The following is a 16,224-nucleotide window of genomic DNA, read 5'->3' on the forward strand; positions in this document are numbered from 1 at the left end:
AAAGTCCCAAATTATTGCAAAATTTAAACACAGTGTTAAAATACAATAAATATTCTCATGGAAGGAAAGTAAGAGTTTTCTGATGTCTCAGAATTCATTTACATTGATTTCTCAATACCCACTTAGTAGATATTAGCTGGTGTCATAAAAACTTGTTCTAGGTCCTGCTGACCTTATTGGGAGCAGAATCAGAGCCTGGACTTGTGGATTTTAAAGAACAAAGGTGAAAACTAAATGAACTGCTCCTCTGTGTCCTAAGAACATGAAAACACAGTGCGTCCCTATTACTCAGTGAGGATCTGTTCACTGGAAAATCACCGAGGGAATAATGAGGGGGGAAGAACAAGAGGAGGAGGAAAAGGTGAGAAGAGAAAGAGGGCAAGAGAGAGCAAAAGAGGAAAAGGGAATTTGCTTTTGATGTCACAGTTCTATCAACTCATGCATTTTTCATGGATACCAACTAGTGCTAAAATAATGCTGTGCTGACAATACGAGCATGAAAAAAAGCAGCCAAGTTCCCAAACATCATGATACTGGCTTAAAAATAATGAGATTTACAAAAATTTGAAACTCAAAGCTTTTCTTTCTCCTCTAATTTTTAAGCCTTTTAGCTTTGTGTATTCCAGCATTTTTCTCAAACTTAAGATTTAGGAATGTAATTATTTTTAATGAGACCTGAGGTTCCAATTTAATCACATCTGCTGAAGAGCTAGAGCTTAAACCAAAGCTAAGTGTTGCAAAATATCACCGTAATCATAAGAGCTGGCAACACTAAATGACGTAACCATGGCATACTGTACTGTTTTGATGCAAACTGGACTAAAAATTACCAGATGTTAGATACAAGTGCATTAATTCAAGTAGTGTTTTGCCCTTTGCTAGAAAGAAATTAAAAACTGAAAGTGAAGCCAGCTGGTAAATGAAAACAAACTGGTAGAACTCAGGAGTTAACCTGTTTTGTAGTTCAGGCTTTGTAAACTTAACTAGAGGAAGCGAACATTAACATTTCTCAGTGCTTTTAATTAAAAACTGATCACTTTTTAAACAAAGTAATTAATGGATTGTATGTAAACGTTTTTCTAGGTTTTAGTCTATCGTCACCTTTACTTGTAGAAGAAAAGAAACCATGTATAGGTGGAGGAAACAAAATGGGATCTTTATTTGCAGGAATGGCATTTTAAGTTGTTAAATTATTTAAATATCAATCTTCGGATATTATTCACCTCAATAGTTCTATAGACTTTCTACAGTTATTCTGTAGATTTTTCATATAAGCACTGGATTTTGTGATGATGAACTAGAATGGATGTGGACTCTGCAGTTATTATGTCTTCAAGCTAGCTAGCACTCTTAAGAACACAATTAAATTAATACTCCAGTTTTAATTACCAGTGCCACTGTAAATGCATTAGTGTTAAAAAAAATGAAAGAGGTGAAAAATGAATACACTAGTAAAACCATTTAGTGACATTTTCGGTGAACTGGAAAAAAATGAAGCAATGCTAAGGGGCCCACATACAACCCTTGCGCTCATCTTAATTACACACAATCTCACTTTCTGCAAAATACCCCCGTACGCGCTGACAGCACTGTGGTTCGGGGGCTGTAAGCGCGAGAGGCATGTCCCCGGCGTTGCCCTGTCAAACGCCGACACTCCCTGCAGGAGACGCGCCGGGACCACTGCTCGCAGGGCAGGTACCGAGGGCAGGGAGGGATCGCCCCGGGGCCGAGAGGCGGGCGGTCTCCCCGGGGCTGGTGGTCTCACAGCTGCTCGGCGGCTCCTCGGCGCTGGCTGGGAACGCCGGTGGCAGCGCCGCAGGCTCGGCCGCCCCACTGAGCCGTGACCGCCGAGCCGGGATCGCCGTCCTTGTGCCCGGCCCGGCCTGGCAGCGCCGCGCGCAACGAGCCGCATTCCCCCCCGCGGGCAGCCGGGCTGGGCCCACCCCCCGCACCGGAGGTCTCCGGCTGATAATTCAAAAATGGAGGATGCGCCCTCTCAGCCATTAATTAATAATGTAGCTCACTGTCTTCCTGTGTGACACACGCTGGAAGGCACCGAGCGGCCAATAAAGATGTAGGGGAGAGCAGGGGAAGGCTCCTCCCCGCAGCTCTTCCTGATTGAGGGCTTGAAGAAGTAGATCAAAAACTTCCCGGGACCCGAAGGGGGGGCTGAGGAAAGGGGAGAAACGCGACGAAGGGGACCGCGTTCCGCACCGGCCGAGCAGCGAGCGCAGTCTACGGCCGCACCAGGTGGGCAGGAGGCGAGGGAGCCGCGCAGCCCCCGCTGGACAGGCCGGAGGCCGGGCTGCCCCCGCGCCGCGGCCGCGCTGTCCTGCGGCGGCGGAGCTCGGCGGCCGCTGGGCCGGGCCGGGCCGGGTCGGGGCGAGGCGCGGGGCGGGAAGGGCGAGGACCCCCGTCAGGCAGCGACCCGGCAGGAAAGGAAGGAGGGAGATAAGTGGTCGGCGCTGCCCCTCCTGGGTGTTTGCTTTGCGAGGAGGAGGAGGCGGAGGCGGCGGGGGAGTGGAAGTTGGTGTCCGGCCCGGCGTGTGTGGGTCAGAGGCGGGGGGAAGGAGGTGACCCGGGGGCAGGGGAGCCGCGGCAGACAAAGCGCGGCCGGGGTATCCCCGAGCCGAGCACGTTGCGCGGCTGGGGCGGGGGTTGCCGCCTCCGCCCGCCGCTCGGCGTCATGGCCCCATTGTGAGGCGGGCGGAGGCGGAGGAAGGTGCCGCCGTTGGTCCGCGCGCAGTCCCAGGCAGGCAACGGCGTGTCGGGCACACAAAAGGCTCCGCCGCCGCCGCCGCTCCGGTTCCCTCCTGACCCGGCTCCCCCGGGAGGAGGGACACGCCGGGCCCTCTCCCTCCTCCCCGGGCCGGCGGGCGCCGTTGCCTCGCTTACTCTCCCGCTCTGTGTTTTGTTTTTTCTTTTCTTTATTTCCCCCCCGATCCACGGAAGCTGATCCTGGGGCAGGAAGAGAGCCGGGAGCGGGGCGATGCCGCTGCTGCACCGAAAGCCCTTCGTGAGGGTGAAGCCCCCCGCGGACCTCCGGCCGGACGAGCGCGTTTTCTACTGCAGGGTCACTAACGAGATCTTCAGGAACTACGAGTAAGCGACAGCCCCGTGTCGGTGTCCGCGTCGCTGCGTCCGTCCTGCGCACCCCCCGCGCTGTGGCGGCGGGCAGGGAGCAGTTCGAGCCCCCATCGACTCTGACACCTGGGCAGGCGGGGAGAGAGGGAAGGGGATTCCCCGGAACGCCGCGGGGAGCCCTGCCGGGGGGTGTGAGGGGGACCGCGGCTGGCGCCGAGCCTGTGCCCTCCCGAGGCGGGTGGGGAAGAGAGGGCGGATCTCTCGCCCGGGGTAGGGGGAATCCCTGTCCCCTCTCGGCGGGGGTACCGCGTAGCCCCCTTCCCCCACGGGGAAGGAAGGCAGCCGGCTCCTTCCCTCCCCTCCTGCCGCTCCTTCCTCGGTGTCGCCCTAGCCCCCGCCGGGGAAGTGAAAGTTGCGCGTGTGGGAGGCGGCGGGCGGTACCGAGCGTCTGCCGGGCCTGGGCTCTCCCTCCCGTCCGCCCCCGCCAGCAGCCGCGTGTCGGCGACGGACGGCTCTAGGCCGCCCCGCGGAAGGGGCCGCGCCGGGCCCGCGTCCAGGCGGCGCAACGGGGCCGCCCGCCCACCTGGCATGTGCCGGTCGCCCTATTGTTGTGGTGACGGCCGGGCGGGGGGCGCCGGCTGCCCGGCCCGCTGGGCTTCCCGGCCGGCTCCCGCTGCGCTTAACCCCTTGCTGTCGGCCCCGCCGCGCAGCTTAGGGCCGCGCTCGCCCCGCCTCCGCGGGTAGCCGCCGGCTGACGCGGTTGGAAATGGCCGGCGGGCCCGGCCGGCGGGGAGCGCGGCCCGGGCGCGGGGTCGCTGCACCTGTCCGGGGGTCCCGCAGCCGGAGCCCTCCGCCCTGGTCGGGCGGACGAGTGGCACCGCCGGGAGTTAAACCCGGCCTAAAGCGGGCACACCTGTCCCTTTAGGAGCTCTCTTTCTAGCGAGGCTTTTATCGCTCTTCCCGTCCCTTCTTTTTTTTTTTTTTCGCCCCTCCTTTTTTTTTTTTTTTTTTTCCTCCGTGTGAAAAAAGCCCAGTGGAAATGGTGAAATTCCCGTTAACGGTTGAAGGCGGATGGCACGGGTAGTCCCGAACTTGCTGCCGCTCACTTCACCGCTTGTAAGAACAATGGACCGAAAGTATTTAGAGACACGTTTTTCAAAGCCGATAAATTACATGTTTTCACCTCCGGTATCATGCAGCACCATCCCCACCTACAAAAAGGCCCCCGCATCCAAACTCTGGTTTTTTTTTAAGATGTGCAGACTAGAGATTAAATCTGAAATGCTTTTCATTTGCAGCTTATGAAATTAAAGCACACCTAAATCTTTTTCATGTTTAGACTTGTTTTTCTTACTCAAATACACTTTGCTTAATAAAATTTTAACGAAGCTGGATTAGGTAACTTTGAAGGGTGATGCCTTACTGTTTCCTGGCCTATATACTCTAAGGGAGAAGAGGGATGTCGAATATGCTGTTGGGAGTTTTGTAAGGAGTACTTTCGTTATACGGCATTATAGGAGCTGACAGGCTCCTGTTTCTATAGGAATTAAGTTCCCCTCCCCCAGCTTCTGATATTTTGAAAGCTGTTTTTCTGGTTACAATTACTATTATCACATAATTAGGTGACTCTCATGTGTTGTTTGACACTGTGCTGAAATATGTTTCACGTATATGTAGTTGGACTAAAATGTCAACATTGGAAGTATCCTTTTAAAATGTTTTTCTGTTCTTAAACGGTTTGGTATTTTAAGTACTCTGACAGGCTTATTTATACTACAGAGGTGTTGTCACTAAGAAGTATGAAAGACCAAATTCGTTATTTAACCAAAGTTCATGAGTTAAGGGGTAAATTTAGACATGGTCACACAGGCGATCTCTAGAAATATCAGTAGGTGGTTAGCTCAGAGGTCAAGCCTTTGAATATAGTATTTGGGAAAACTACAGAAAACTGCTGTGCTTGTGTTTTGTGTATGTGGGGTGGGGTGGTGGGGGGGGGCGGTTTGGTGGTATGTTTCTTGATTTTTTTTTTTTCCTTTTAATTCTTTTATGGCTTTTTTATTAGGTTGGGTAAAATTGGTGCTTTGGATTGCAAAGTGTGGTGTTTTTTACTTAGCAAAGTGTTCCAGCGCAGATGGGCAGAAAGTTTAGGTTCATGTTAGTTGTTTGTGGCATAATCTGCTGGAGAACATAGGGTCATGTTTCAGAAAGTTTTAAAGATGCTAATCTTCATCTCTGCTGGTTGCAGATAGCTCATAGCTAATGTCTTCTGAAAATTGCATTTCCTATTTCTTTGCCTAAGCAAGGGCAATTAGATTAATAAGGATAGGGAGAATCCACTTCTTAAAAATTGTATTAGCTGTTTCATGAAAGAAAACCATTGTCTAAATTGGGCTTCTCTGAATCTACTTTTTGAGAGGAAAATTTAAAAATTACAGTCTGACTAGATCAGGTGGGTGGTATAGATACATGTGGTAACCTGAATTCACCCCTTTGATCAACTGTATGAATGCTTTTAATTAGCACAAACAGTTAAGAGTCAAATTGTTTTCTTGTTTTTTTGTTGGGTTGTTTGGGGGTTTTCAACAGAATACAAACTTACTGTTGAAAAGTTGCTTTCATGCCCGTGTCAACTTCAGTAGAGATGAATAGAAATCATACATTAGTATTACTCTTCTCTATATAAGAAATGATTATGCTAACGTGAGAAGAATTTGGCAAGACTAGTATTTTGCAAAGTGACTTTCCCGTTAAGAATGTATTTCCTTTTTAATCTGAAAGACAATTGCGTATTTTTGTAACCCTTTCTAAGCAGGAGGGCAGTGAAGGGGCAGTGTTCAGTTGTATTTATCATGAGTAACGGGAACTGAGGCAACTGATGTTGTATTCTGGTCAGAGGGACAGACCAGCAATGAGTGTCTGGAGCCATAATAGGAAAAGCAAGTACGGTGCTGCATGAGATATATGGGATGCATGAGAAACACATTAAACCAGTGGGATGTTACCACCAGCCTTTGACACCTTCTCTGTGAAAGTTAATAGCTGACAAAGATGTGTGGATATAGAGGCATAGGAAGTCTTGCTTGTAAGACAGTTTGAAAAAGAAAATGATGAGTAGTATAGATACAGTGGTAGGAATGTTCCTCATTCTAGAACATGGGAGGGAGAGGAAGAGCAGTTTTGCATCTTCAAAACTTACTGAAACTTCTTTACAGATTGGCCTGTGGAGTTCTTGGTTACAGTCAAAAGAGGTCTGTTTAAAAGGCTGAAGTCATTAGTTAAATTAGGTGGATTTTTTGTTTTCTTGAGGAGAAACTCATAACTTTAAATATATTCCTTAATGCATAAATGACCCGTAAATATTAAGGAATAAATGTATTTATCATGGTTTTTTGCTTGTTTATTTTGTGCGTTGTTTGTAATATGTATTCTTGACTACTTCTGGAGATGAAGAGTGTAAGAAAACACTGGTCCAGAATGGCAAAGTTGGTCTTCTGCTATTACCCTCCTATGATACCCTAAATGAGTTGTTCTTAGTATATGCTAAGAAAATGAATGAAAGTAAGTGGTTTGAAACAAGTGTTCTTGAAGCACACTAAAAGTACAGTAAATCTTGGACCTAATGGGAATACTTGGTTAGTTCAAACAAAAGACATCTGTAATTTCTAGGCTGGATTTTTGTATCCATTGCAAGTGCAGTCAGCACAGACATTGCAGGTAATTTATTTCTAGCTTCTGTTAATTAACTGCCTCCAATCAAATACCTACTGAGTAGCAGTGTTAAGCTACTACTCAGTGATTTGCTGATAATTTTACAGTTTGCCTTACATTGCATGACAAACTAACTAATGTAAGTGAAAAGAGACATCTGTCTGAGAAGTCAGCATTAATTACTACTAGAAAGACAACTTAGCTTTTAGTCTGTGCTCCTTGAGTAGTTGAGCTCATGTGGATATCACCAAGGTGGTCACAGTCACATTTGACTCCTTGCAGGCAGATGCAAGTGAACTTTGTGGATATGTTTTTTATGAACTTCTTGTTCCATGTTGTCAAGAGTCACAGAGATCTTGAACCAGCAAGGAAGCCCCAAGGACCATAATACCCTAGACGAAGATGTAAGTAAGGCTTCAGATGTGATGTAGCAGCAGATGCTCTTGCTGTTGTGAATTTAAGTTGAATGCAGAATATGATCAACAGCATTATTACTCTTGAAGTAAAGAGAAAAGGTATCACTGCTACTGCTAGCATTCTCTTGGTTTGGTAGCTGTTATATCTGCTCTTTGTCAATCATTTTGTGATAACTGACATGCACTAGAGAGAGACAGGGACAGAAAGGGTACTACCAGTAACATCTATACTATTGGGATTTTGTTTTCTTCTCTCTCTCAAACCAAGTTAATTTTGATGTGCTATAGGTAATGATAGCTAAAGATAAATAATACTTTCAAAATCAAATATAATTTCTTCTCACGCTATTTCTTTTCTTCCCTGTAAATTCACAGGGGAAATATCCACACAGAACAAAAGAGGAAATGAAGGAGAATGAAACTAGATACACAAATTACTCTTGCATGCAAATAGAACATGTTTTCTTCAAATATGTTTCAGTTAAAGTAATCTTAGCATTTTGCTTGTACTAATCATGAATTAAAAATTTTTAGAGAGGGGTTTGGTGTTGGGGAGTTTTTTGTTTGTTTTGTTTGTTTGGGTTTTTTTCGGTTTTTCTCTCCCATAAGTTCAGTGCTGTTGCTTTAAATAGCATGACTGCCTGATGTCCCCTCACAAAGAATAACAGCAGCTCTTAAAGGGACACTGTCAGTGTCAACCTCTGTCTCTCCCTCCTTCTTTGATCTCTCTCTCTGCCTTTTTTTTTTAACCTTTACTTTCATAATTTTTGAAAATTATATTCTGGCACATTTTATAGTTTCTCTTTAGGGCGTTTTTCTCTTTCCTGGCTAAAGATAATAATCAAGAACCTCTTTGGTAAGTGAGACACAAAAATATATGTAGATACATACAACTGCATGGTGATTTGTGTAACTGATACTTTATCCATTGAATATCCATCCGTAAAAATTATTTTCAGTCTAATACAGAAGTATTGAAATGTAGGGCAGGAAGAGACCTGAAGAGATCATGTTTTATGCATTAGATCACCTCACAAAGAACCCCAAAGCAAACCCACAAAACAGATTTTTGTCTAACCCGTTCTTTAAAATGTTTTAGTAACTATAAGATAATACACAATAAAGATGCACAATGAATGACTGACAGCCATCTGTTCTTCATATACTGAAGAATAATTTATCTTATTCTCCCTGCTTTGTTCTTCTCCTTTTCTTGTTTAGAGTAAGGAAGCCCAGATTATCCATTACTGTCAGATATATTAAGTAGATGCAGGTGATATAAAAGTCTGAATTTTTGTAGCTATTAAATATTATTCAGATAATATATCTCTTCCTCTTCTGTCCTTTTCCCCTCCTTGCAGCTGATGTTATTCCTAAAGCATATCTCACTCAGAGGAATCCTGTGCTCATACAGAAAGGATTATGTGAGCCAAGACCCTTCATTGTCCTCAATTTGGAATTTCCATTTTCATTTACAAAATGTTATGGTTCATCTGTCCATCTGCAGTGAACACTGTCATCTGCATCAGTGTCACTGATGAACGTTTGCCAGCTTGAGTTTGCAGGAAAAAACTCAGTGTGGACTGTCCAACTCTCTAAATCCATTATTAAAAATTATTTGAAAACCTGAGTTTGTCGTTTTGTGTGTTGCGTACTTATCAGTACTAGTCCATTAAGATTTGTAAAGTAAGGCAAATAGAAGCATTGTCTGAAGTGGGGCATATTGAAAGACTGCTCTGCTGTCCAATCACTGATCAGTAGTATGTCATATGTTTTAACGTGGTTTTGTGAATAGCTACCTCATTGTCTTCATCTAGAAAGTGTTTTAACAAACCGCTGTTTTTCTGATACCTGTCAAAAAAGGACAAATATTAACTAATGAAAACTCTTCTTTCTTGATTCCAATATAACAGCTAGCAAGCAAGCCATAACAACAATGTAATTTTAGCATCAGTTGGAAATATATGGAAGGATGAGAATCAATGTTTACTACTGGAACAAGGGAGAAGAATCTGTAGGAAAAAATAGTTCAGTACTTTTTCTAAGAGCTATACAAACACTGAAGGAATAAAAACTATTTAGAGAACTACTTGACATTAATTTTTTACCTTTCCCATCTTTCCATTTGTGAGTTAAGGCACTCAAATCTGAAACTTACTCAAGTTGCAACATGTTTCTGTGATCTTAAAGTTATTTCATGTTTGTACAGTTTTAGACGCTCCTCTTGCAAATATTTATGGAAATGGAGGGGGATGTGAGTATGATATGACACCTATTAAACTCAGTGTGATTATTATTATAATTATGCATAAGGCTTCTTATACATGAATATTTGTTTGCAGCATTTCTAGATCTTGATGCTGTTACTACAGTCTGTAGTGAGAGGAGACTTTGGTTTTATAATAGCAATTTGCCATGGCTGAAAAGTGGCAGATAACCCTTAATTTTCTGCAACTTGTCCAAATGGTTTTGCATTTCAGACTTTTAAAAGATACTTGCAATTTGTTGCTGTATTAACTGTTAGCAAGTTGAAAATGTTAGTCAGAACTCAACTGTTTTCTTTCTTTCTTTCTTCCCCCTCCTGCCTTTCTTTCTTTTCAGTGATTTTTTTGAACGCACTATTCTCTGCAACAGCCTTGTGTGGAGCTGTGCTGTCACAGGTAAACCAGGACTCACATATCAGGAAGCACTGGAATCAGAGAGGAAAGCCAGGCATAACCTTCAAAGTTTTCCAGAGGCACTTGTCATTCCAGTTCTGTATTTGGCCACCCTCACCCATCGCACTCGACTTCATGAGATCTGTGATGAAATCTTTGCTTACGTCAAGGATCGCTATTTTGTTGATGAAACAGTGGAAGTAGTTAGAAATAATGGCGCAAGGTAAGTATATTGAAAAATAAGTACTTATTTCTTTCTGCTTAGTGTGGGTGGGTTTTGTGTGTGCTTTTTTAAACCAAAACCAAGGATAATAAACTCCATTAAATATACCAAGAGGGAGGTGTGATACTTAGGTGAGTGATACTGTTACTTGATTAAGAGCAGTATTGTGTTGCTGTGCTTGATATCTCTGTCCTTAGCTTTGAAGCAGTTGTGGAGAGAGGGCAGCGCTCGCAGATCTTGACACTGCATGTTTTTTGGTCTGTTGGTGGATTTGCAAAGGAATGTCAGTTCTTTGGTGCAAGAAAGGTGGACTGTTTGTAGAATGACATTTAATGAGAAACTAAGGGAAGGTAGGAATTAAAAATTACATGAAAGTTTTGATGAATCATTTGGAATGAATGGCCAAACTATTGAAAGCTTAAAATAATTGATAAAAGTTGGATTTTTACTTTTCAGAGAATAGCAAAAATACTTACTGTTATACTGGTGTATATATTGCAAGTGTTCTTAGTGTTATCTTAGACTGATTAAAAACTTAGAAGAATTTTGACCTTCAGGTGCTTTCTTTCTCATATCGTTGGTGCATATGCTCTGTAGTAAATAAGCTTGAGTTTTTCTTTAAAGCAGCTTCTGGGAGAGGTCTAGAAAAGGTCCATGTAAAAGAGTTTACAGCTTTGTCTAAATGAGTTTACAGTTTCACCTAACTGAGATTTAAAATGGGAAAAACTTAAACATGTTCAACCTGGAAATACCTGCAGAATGGGCGCTAAAGCCTTTGCGTGTTCAGCTGTTGCTGGTGGGTTTAATGGTTTGTTAGGGTCATTTTGATTTTTTTCAGGAGGAAGGTGACAGCTTACATTTCAGAGTAGAAGAGACTTCTGTGGATAGCCTGATGTTTAGCATATAATCTGGTGTTTATTGGCTGATAGGAGTGAGCTGGTTCAAAATGGTCGCTGGAGAACAATTATTCTGTGTGAGTTTTTGTAGTGGCTGATCCAGATATTATTTATGGCAAATTTTGTACTATACCAGCAAGAAAAATCTGTTGATGCACTGCAGAAGACAAATTGTAAGGAAATTTGTATAGGTATGTACATAAGGTCATTGCTTAGTAGGAAGGCTTTCCATCTCTTCCCTGCTCTATTCCTTTCAATCAGTGAAGTCCCAGTCTGCAAAGCCAGGACAAGAACAACTTCAGTAGAGTTGCTGCTTTCTGTATGGAAAACCTACATCCAAAGTTTCTTTCTGTCTTTCTCATCTTTATACCTGTCAAATGACTAGACTGAGGTTACCACAAGTATTACAGTCATTTTGCTTAGCGAATAAGGTGTTGGTTGTTTTTTGGTTTAGGTTTGGGTTTTTTGTTTGTTTGTTTGTTTTTAATGTAGAAACATGAATATTATGAACTATTAGGTGTTCAGGTGTTGGTTTTCATTTGCTCCATGAAATGCTTTAGTTTCCTATCTTTAAAGATACTGTTAGTTTCCAAACTAATAGCAAAAAATTGTTTGTTCTTCTAGAACTTTCCCCCCCAAGAATAGCTCTTCTATCTCTATTCTAAACTATTTGCTGAAATATTTACATGTATGCATTGTAGCTTTTTAAAGCTGTTCAGATAAAGTTGTGATATGATTCTCTCATTAAGATAGTGCTATCATTTTTTTTTACCAATGTTCAATTCAATCTTCTTGGTTACTCAAAGTCATGTTGAGCTACATATCTAACAATTTTGTATTTATGTTCCACTTTCACTCATCAATATATTAATAGTATATAAGCTAAATTTCTTAAGCCTTTGGGGTGGACTGGATGCCATACAAAAGATAGAATTTTCAAATAAAATTTATTTCAATAAAAAATTAGCCTGCTAGAGATTGTATATTTTTAACTATGTAAGTATAAATTGGTGCCTGATAAAATGAAGAATGAAAAACTTGCCTTAGCTGATTGTATGCCACTGATATTCTAGATAAATGTGTAGCAAAGACCTGTTTCAGACCTTTAATACTAAATCTAGGAAACACTGTAGATAGCATGATAATGTGGAGGGGAGGTATTTTTATGCTTAGAGATACATAATTAAAGGTTATAAAGTGGGAGGAGGTGAGGCATAGTTTTTCATCTCCTCAATTAACAGTTGACTTTGACCTGTACTTTGAGGTACTGTGTTGGGGATTAAGTGTACCAGCTCATGTTACTTGTACATAACATGGCTTTTCAGCAGGCCTGTTTGCATGTGTTTGTCATGTGCAGCTATGCTTTTGTGATTTTTTTTTTTTTCCCTCTAGCAAAAATTATCACAGTCCATCTATAGTGTCATAGCATCCTATGAGACCAACAGAATTTGGCAGATCATGAAAACCCAGTTGTTTTGTGGTGGTGTAAACTCTTCCACTGCTTTTATGTATGAAGTTTTCTGCATGCCTCATGTCAGGATCATTTGCTTCCTGAGCTCTGTGCGTCATTTAATGCAAAGCCTACAACGTAAAGCGTGTGTAACCAGCGGCTGTTCAAGCAATTTAAGTATTGATATTTTTTAACTCTTAACTTTGCATGCATCATATTCTTGTAGTATAGATTGCTTTGATGCAGCTTCCTAGATTTTGAAGAAAGAAATGGGAGGGAACCCAAACACTAGAAGGGTTAGCATTTTGGCTTAATATAAATGTTTTTATGTTGGGCATGTGAAGTAGTCTAGAGTACTGTGAGCAACAACAGGTGATCTGGAAAGAGAAAGAGGAGAGGGCAAGTGTTTCATTCAAAGTGTAAGTGGAGGTTGTTTTATTCAGTTGTATCAGACCCCTGTGTTCTGGTTATGGTCGTGTCTGATGCCCCATTACATTATCTGGTCTTTCAGCTCTTCTGGTTTCTAGTGTTTTGTTGTGCTGCTTAGTTTTGAATTTGGCTGCTTCTGCCTTGTTACTGAGGTCTGGTAGGAGGAACTCAGGAGAGTTTGGGAGATACTCTCACTTCCTGTTGTTTTGGTACATGTGGTATCTTCAACAGCCCTTATCAACCAGAAATAAATTGCAGAGAAAGCCCCCCAGTCCTATGATGTGGCTTGTTCAGGCAGTCTCTGGAAATGATGCGTGCAATTTGGTAACCTGTTAGAAGCAGCAAGGAGATAATTCTGCTTGCTCTTTAACCTTTTGAGGTGATATATTGATGAAAATGGCCAGCTTTCTTGCTCTGTATGTGTCCAGCCTTTCTGGCCAAACTGGCTCTGACTTTTCTTCAAAGTGGCAGCTGTGTTATGCTTTAAAACATGAAGTGCTTGGATTTCCAGTTAAAGAACTGCAGGAGTTGTGTGACAATGTTTTCCTAGTTCTACCTTCACAACAGACAAAATTACTGTTTGAAACATCAATCAGAAACATCATAGAATATATGTAGAAAAATTAGTCTCAAATTAAGTTTGAGTTGCTAAATAATTGAAAGCAGTTGACACTGTAAATATTGTTATTTAGAATGTCAAATTGCGGTTTATGGAAAGTAATTTATTGAAAAAGGCATGGAAATTATTTGAGATTTTGTTGGAGTGGAAAATTAGAGCAATATTTTGTAATTTAGAGCAATATTTAATAATTAATATCTAAAATAAGCAGCTAATATTTTAGTTCATACTTTATCGAAGCAGAGTTGAAAAATGTTGATCATATTGGAATTGCTTCCTATGTTTGTGCTTCAGAACTGTAAGTTTAAGACCCATGTACGTGTTGGTCTTTTGATTTTTCACAAGGAATGGCATCTCTTGCAGTAAACTGTCCATTTGTTGCTGACTTAGTACTGTGTTTGTTATTGGTACACAAAACTTGTTAAATTGATTTTCAACATCTTGACATCTGAAGTCAGTTACCTGAAAGCTGGAACTAGGTGGTATCGAAGGCCCACCTGGAATAATAACCTCAGCTAATGCCTCAGACACACCAGACAAAATCTTCAACAGGCTAACTCACTCAGCAGTAGGACCTGTTCTTTTCTTCTCAAGGTCAGCAGCGTGCTTTTTGGTTTTTATAATTATTTTAATTTCTTGGAGGAAAAACTAGATTTAAAGCATGTATGAACAACCAATTGTGATTTAACATCAGTGTTCTGAGTCTGGGTGCTATCACAAGAAATAATGGCCATCTTTATTAGGATATAAAAGTGAGCAGTGTGATAATTAGTTAATTAAACTATAAACTTTCGGTCTGACTTGAGCAGTGAGGAGATCTGAGGTTTTATGTTGGACAACTCTGCTAGCTCTTCAGTTTCCTCTTTCCCACTCTTAAAAATAACTTATGTGATGATGTCTTCCCTTTCCCCTAGAGGTTGGGGCACAACCAATTGTTGCCCATCAGTCAGTATGGCACTTAACTAAAAAGTCAACCACTTAGAGACTGAAATAGGTTGCTTAAAGGTCAGTGTATGAGAAGGAAGAAATCATACAGATTTCATACAGAACATGTCAGATACAAAAAGAAATATTTTTTTCATTGAATTTGACCACTAGATGACACCACTGCAGAAGAATACTTGCCTAGTGTCTGTGAGCAAGCAACACCAGAATGCTTTTAAAAATGAACCTACTTGCAGAAGTAGTAGACAAAGCTCCCTGTTAGGAAGATTGCTGCATCTGATTGTACACTTATTATAGGTTAACATCCTTTCTCTGCTTTGACTGATCTGATGTTGACCATTGCCAAGCTGCAGGAAACAGATAATCACAGAGAACCTTGCCTGCAAGTTAAACTTCTTTTTTTAACTCATCAATTGTTTGGCTGGTATCCCAGTGCTTTAGGACTGTTCATAGTGGATTAACGACTGCATTAGGCCAATTAAAAGATTTGCATACTGTTTTCATCTCTGTAAGTCTTAACTGGGGCACAGGAAGCATGTTGCTGGTCATGACTGATATATATATATATATTTATATATATATATATGTATATATAGCTGATAGGGAATTTAAGATGGTAGAAGATAATCCTTGTAAGAGATAAGGTTATAGATAATTTTCCGACTTTTTTATTCAAACTGGCAACAAGGCATTACTCTCATATATATGTAGTTGTCTTTTGAGCATTAAGATCAGTTAATATAAGATCACTAGGTAGTAAGTGACAAAGGGTCTTCTATGTTTAGACTCTAATGAGTTACAGTAAACTTAAGTTATTAATTGTAGTGTGTTTTTCTAGTGGTAAGGCTTAAGCATAAGTTCCTGCATCAAAAGAAAGTTTCCTACTTTATTTGAGAGGTGAATTTGAATTCCAGTAGCAGAAACAGTGTGGTGCCTGTGAAACAGCATCTCTGACAATTTTGGAGAGCAACTTACCTATTCATAGAGTGAGTACAGTTTGTGTTCTCCCAGCACAGCTGTTTAAGGATCAGTGAACTCTTAGCGTGCAAAATCATGCTTAAGGAATTCACTTTCCACTGCCCTTAAGTCCTTTATGATATAAATATATTTGTTTTGTTGACTAATAAATATATTTGTATTTGACTAGTGGAAGCTATGAGATGATAATATGTGCAAAAGAACCCGCAACTCCTTTCTTATAGATTGTTGAACAGCTGTTACAATGATTGGCACTGCCAGTCTCTGTTAACTGTCATTTCTGTGCACACTCTCTACTTTTATAACTATAAATTTAAAGGTACAGGTTCTGGTTTGTTTCTTTTAACAATTTATTTGGTTTTAATCTGTACAATGATAAGAACTAAAGTCTGGGCAGTCAAAATGATGCATATACTGGTGCAGTACTGTCCTAATTCCACAGGAGACAGCTGATGCAGCTAGTCTGTAATAGGACTCTCTTGTCCTAAGCAAAACCATGCTTCCTGTTAGTTTCTTTGAAGCATACAGTCTTACCTATAACTTGGCAGACAAATTAAGTTACTAAAACTCGAAAGCAACAGCTGAGGAAGCCGTTGTACGTAAAACCTGTCTCTTTGTTGTGCTTTTGTTTTATGTGTGCATTAAACTGTACCATTTAGCTTAGTAAAAAAGATATCACTTATTCCCTCAGATCTTGTCTCACTTTTATCTCTCTAATTACTTGCAAGCATATGAGAACTGTTAGGACAAGGATATGAGTTACTGCACTTATCTGACATTTACTTCTTAAAAACCAACTAAAAGCTGACAAAACAGAAT

General features: G+C 41.6%; 1 protein-coding gene and 1 long non-coding RNA gene across 5 annotated transcripts in view; both read left to right on the plus strand.

The window, feature by feature from the left end:
* Positions 1 to 2,126: 2,126 nt before the first annotated feature.
* Positions 2,127 to 16,224, plus strand: part of BAZ1A (bromodomain adjacent to zinc finger domain 1A) — a 66,384-nt gene continuing 52,286 nt past the window's right edge. For 3 of the 4 annotated variants that reach the window (XM_027637770.1, XM_027637771.1, XM_027637772.1), the window contains exons 1-2: positions 2,725 to 3,102; positions 9,810 to 10,088. In XM_027637770.1, the coding sequence (XP_027493571.1) occupies positions 2,990 to 3,102; positions 9,810 to 10,088 (392 nt within the window). In that variant the 5' untranslated portion in view covers positions 2,725 to 2,989. Of the gene's footprint in view, positions 2,251 to 2,724; positions 3,103 to 9,809; positions 10,089 to 16,224 lie in introns of those variants that run through there. The other variant, XM_027637769.1, reaches the window with a different exon arrangement.
* On the plus strand, positions 7,585 to 8,838 carry LOC113944535. The gene is made up of 2 exons (XR_003526721.1): positions 7,585 to 8,064; positions 8,570 to 8,838. It is a non-coding gene; the product is annotated as an uncharacterized LOC113944535 (long non-coding RNA).

Source organism: Corapipo altera, unplaced genomic scaffold, assembly GCF_003945725.1.
Source record: "Corapipo altera isolate COAL_440 unplaced genomic scaffold, ASM394572v1 23, whole genome shotgun sequence".
NCBI lineage: Eukaryota > Metazoa > Chordata > Aves > Passeriformes > Pipridae > Corapipo > Corapipo altera.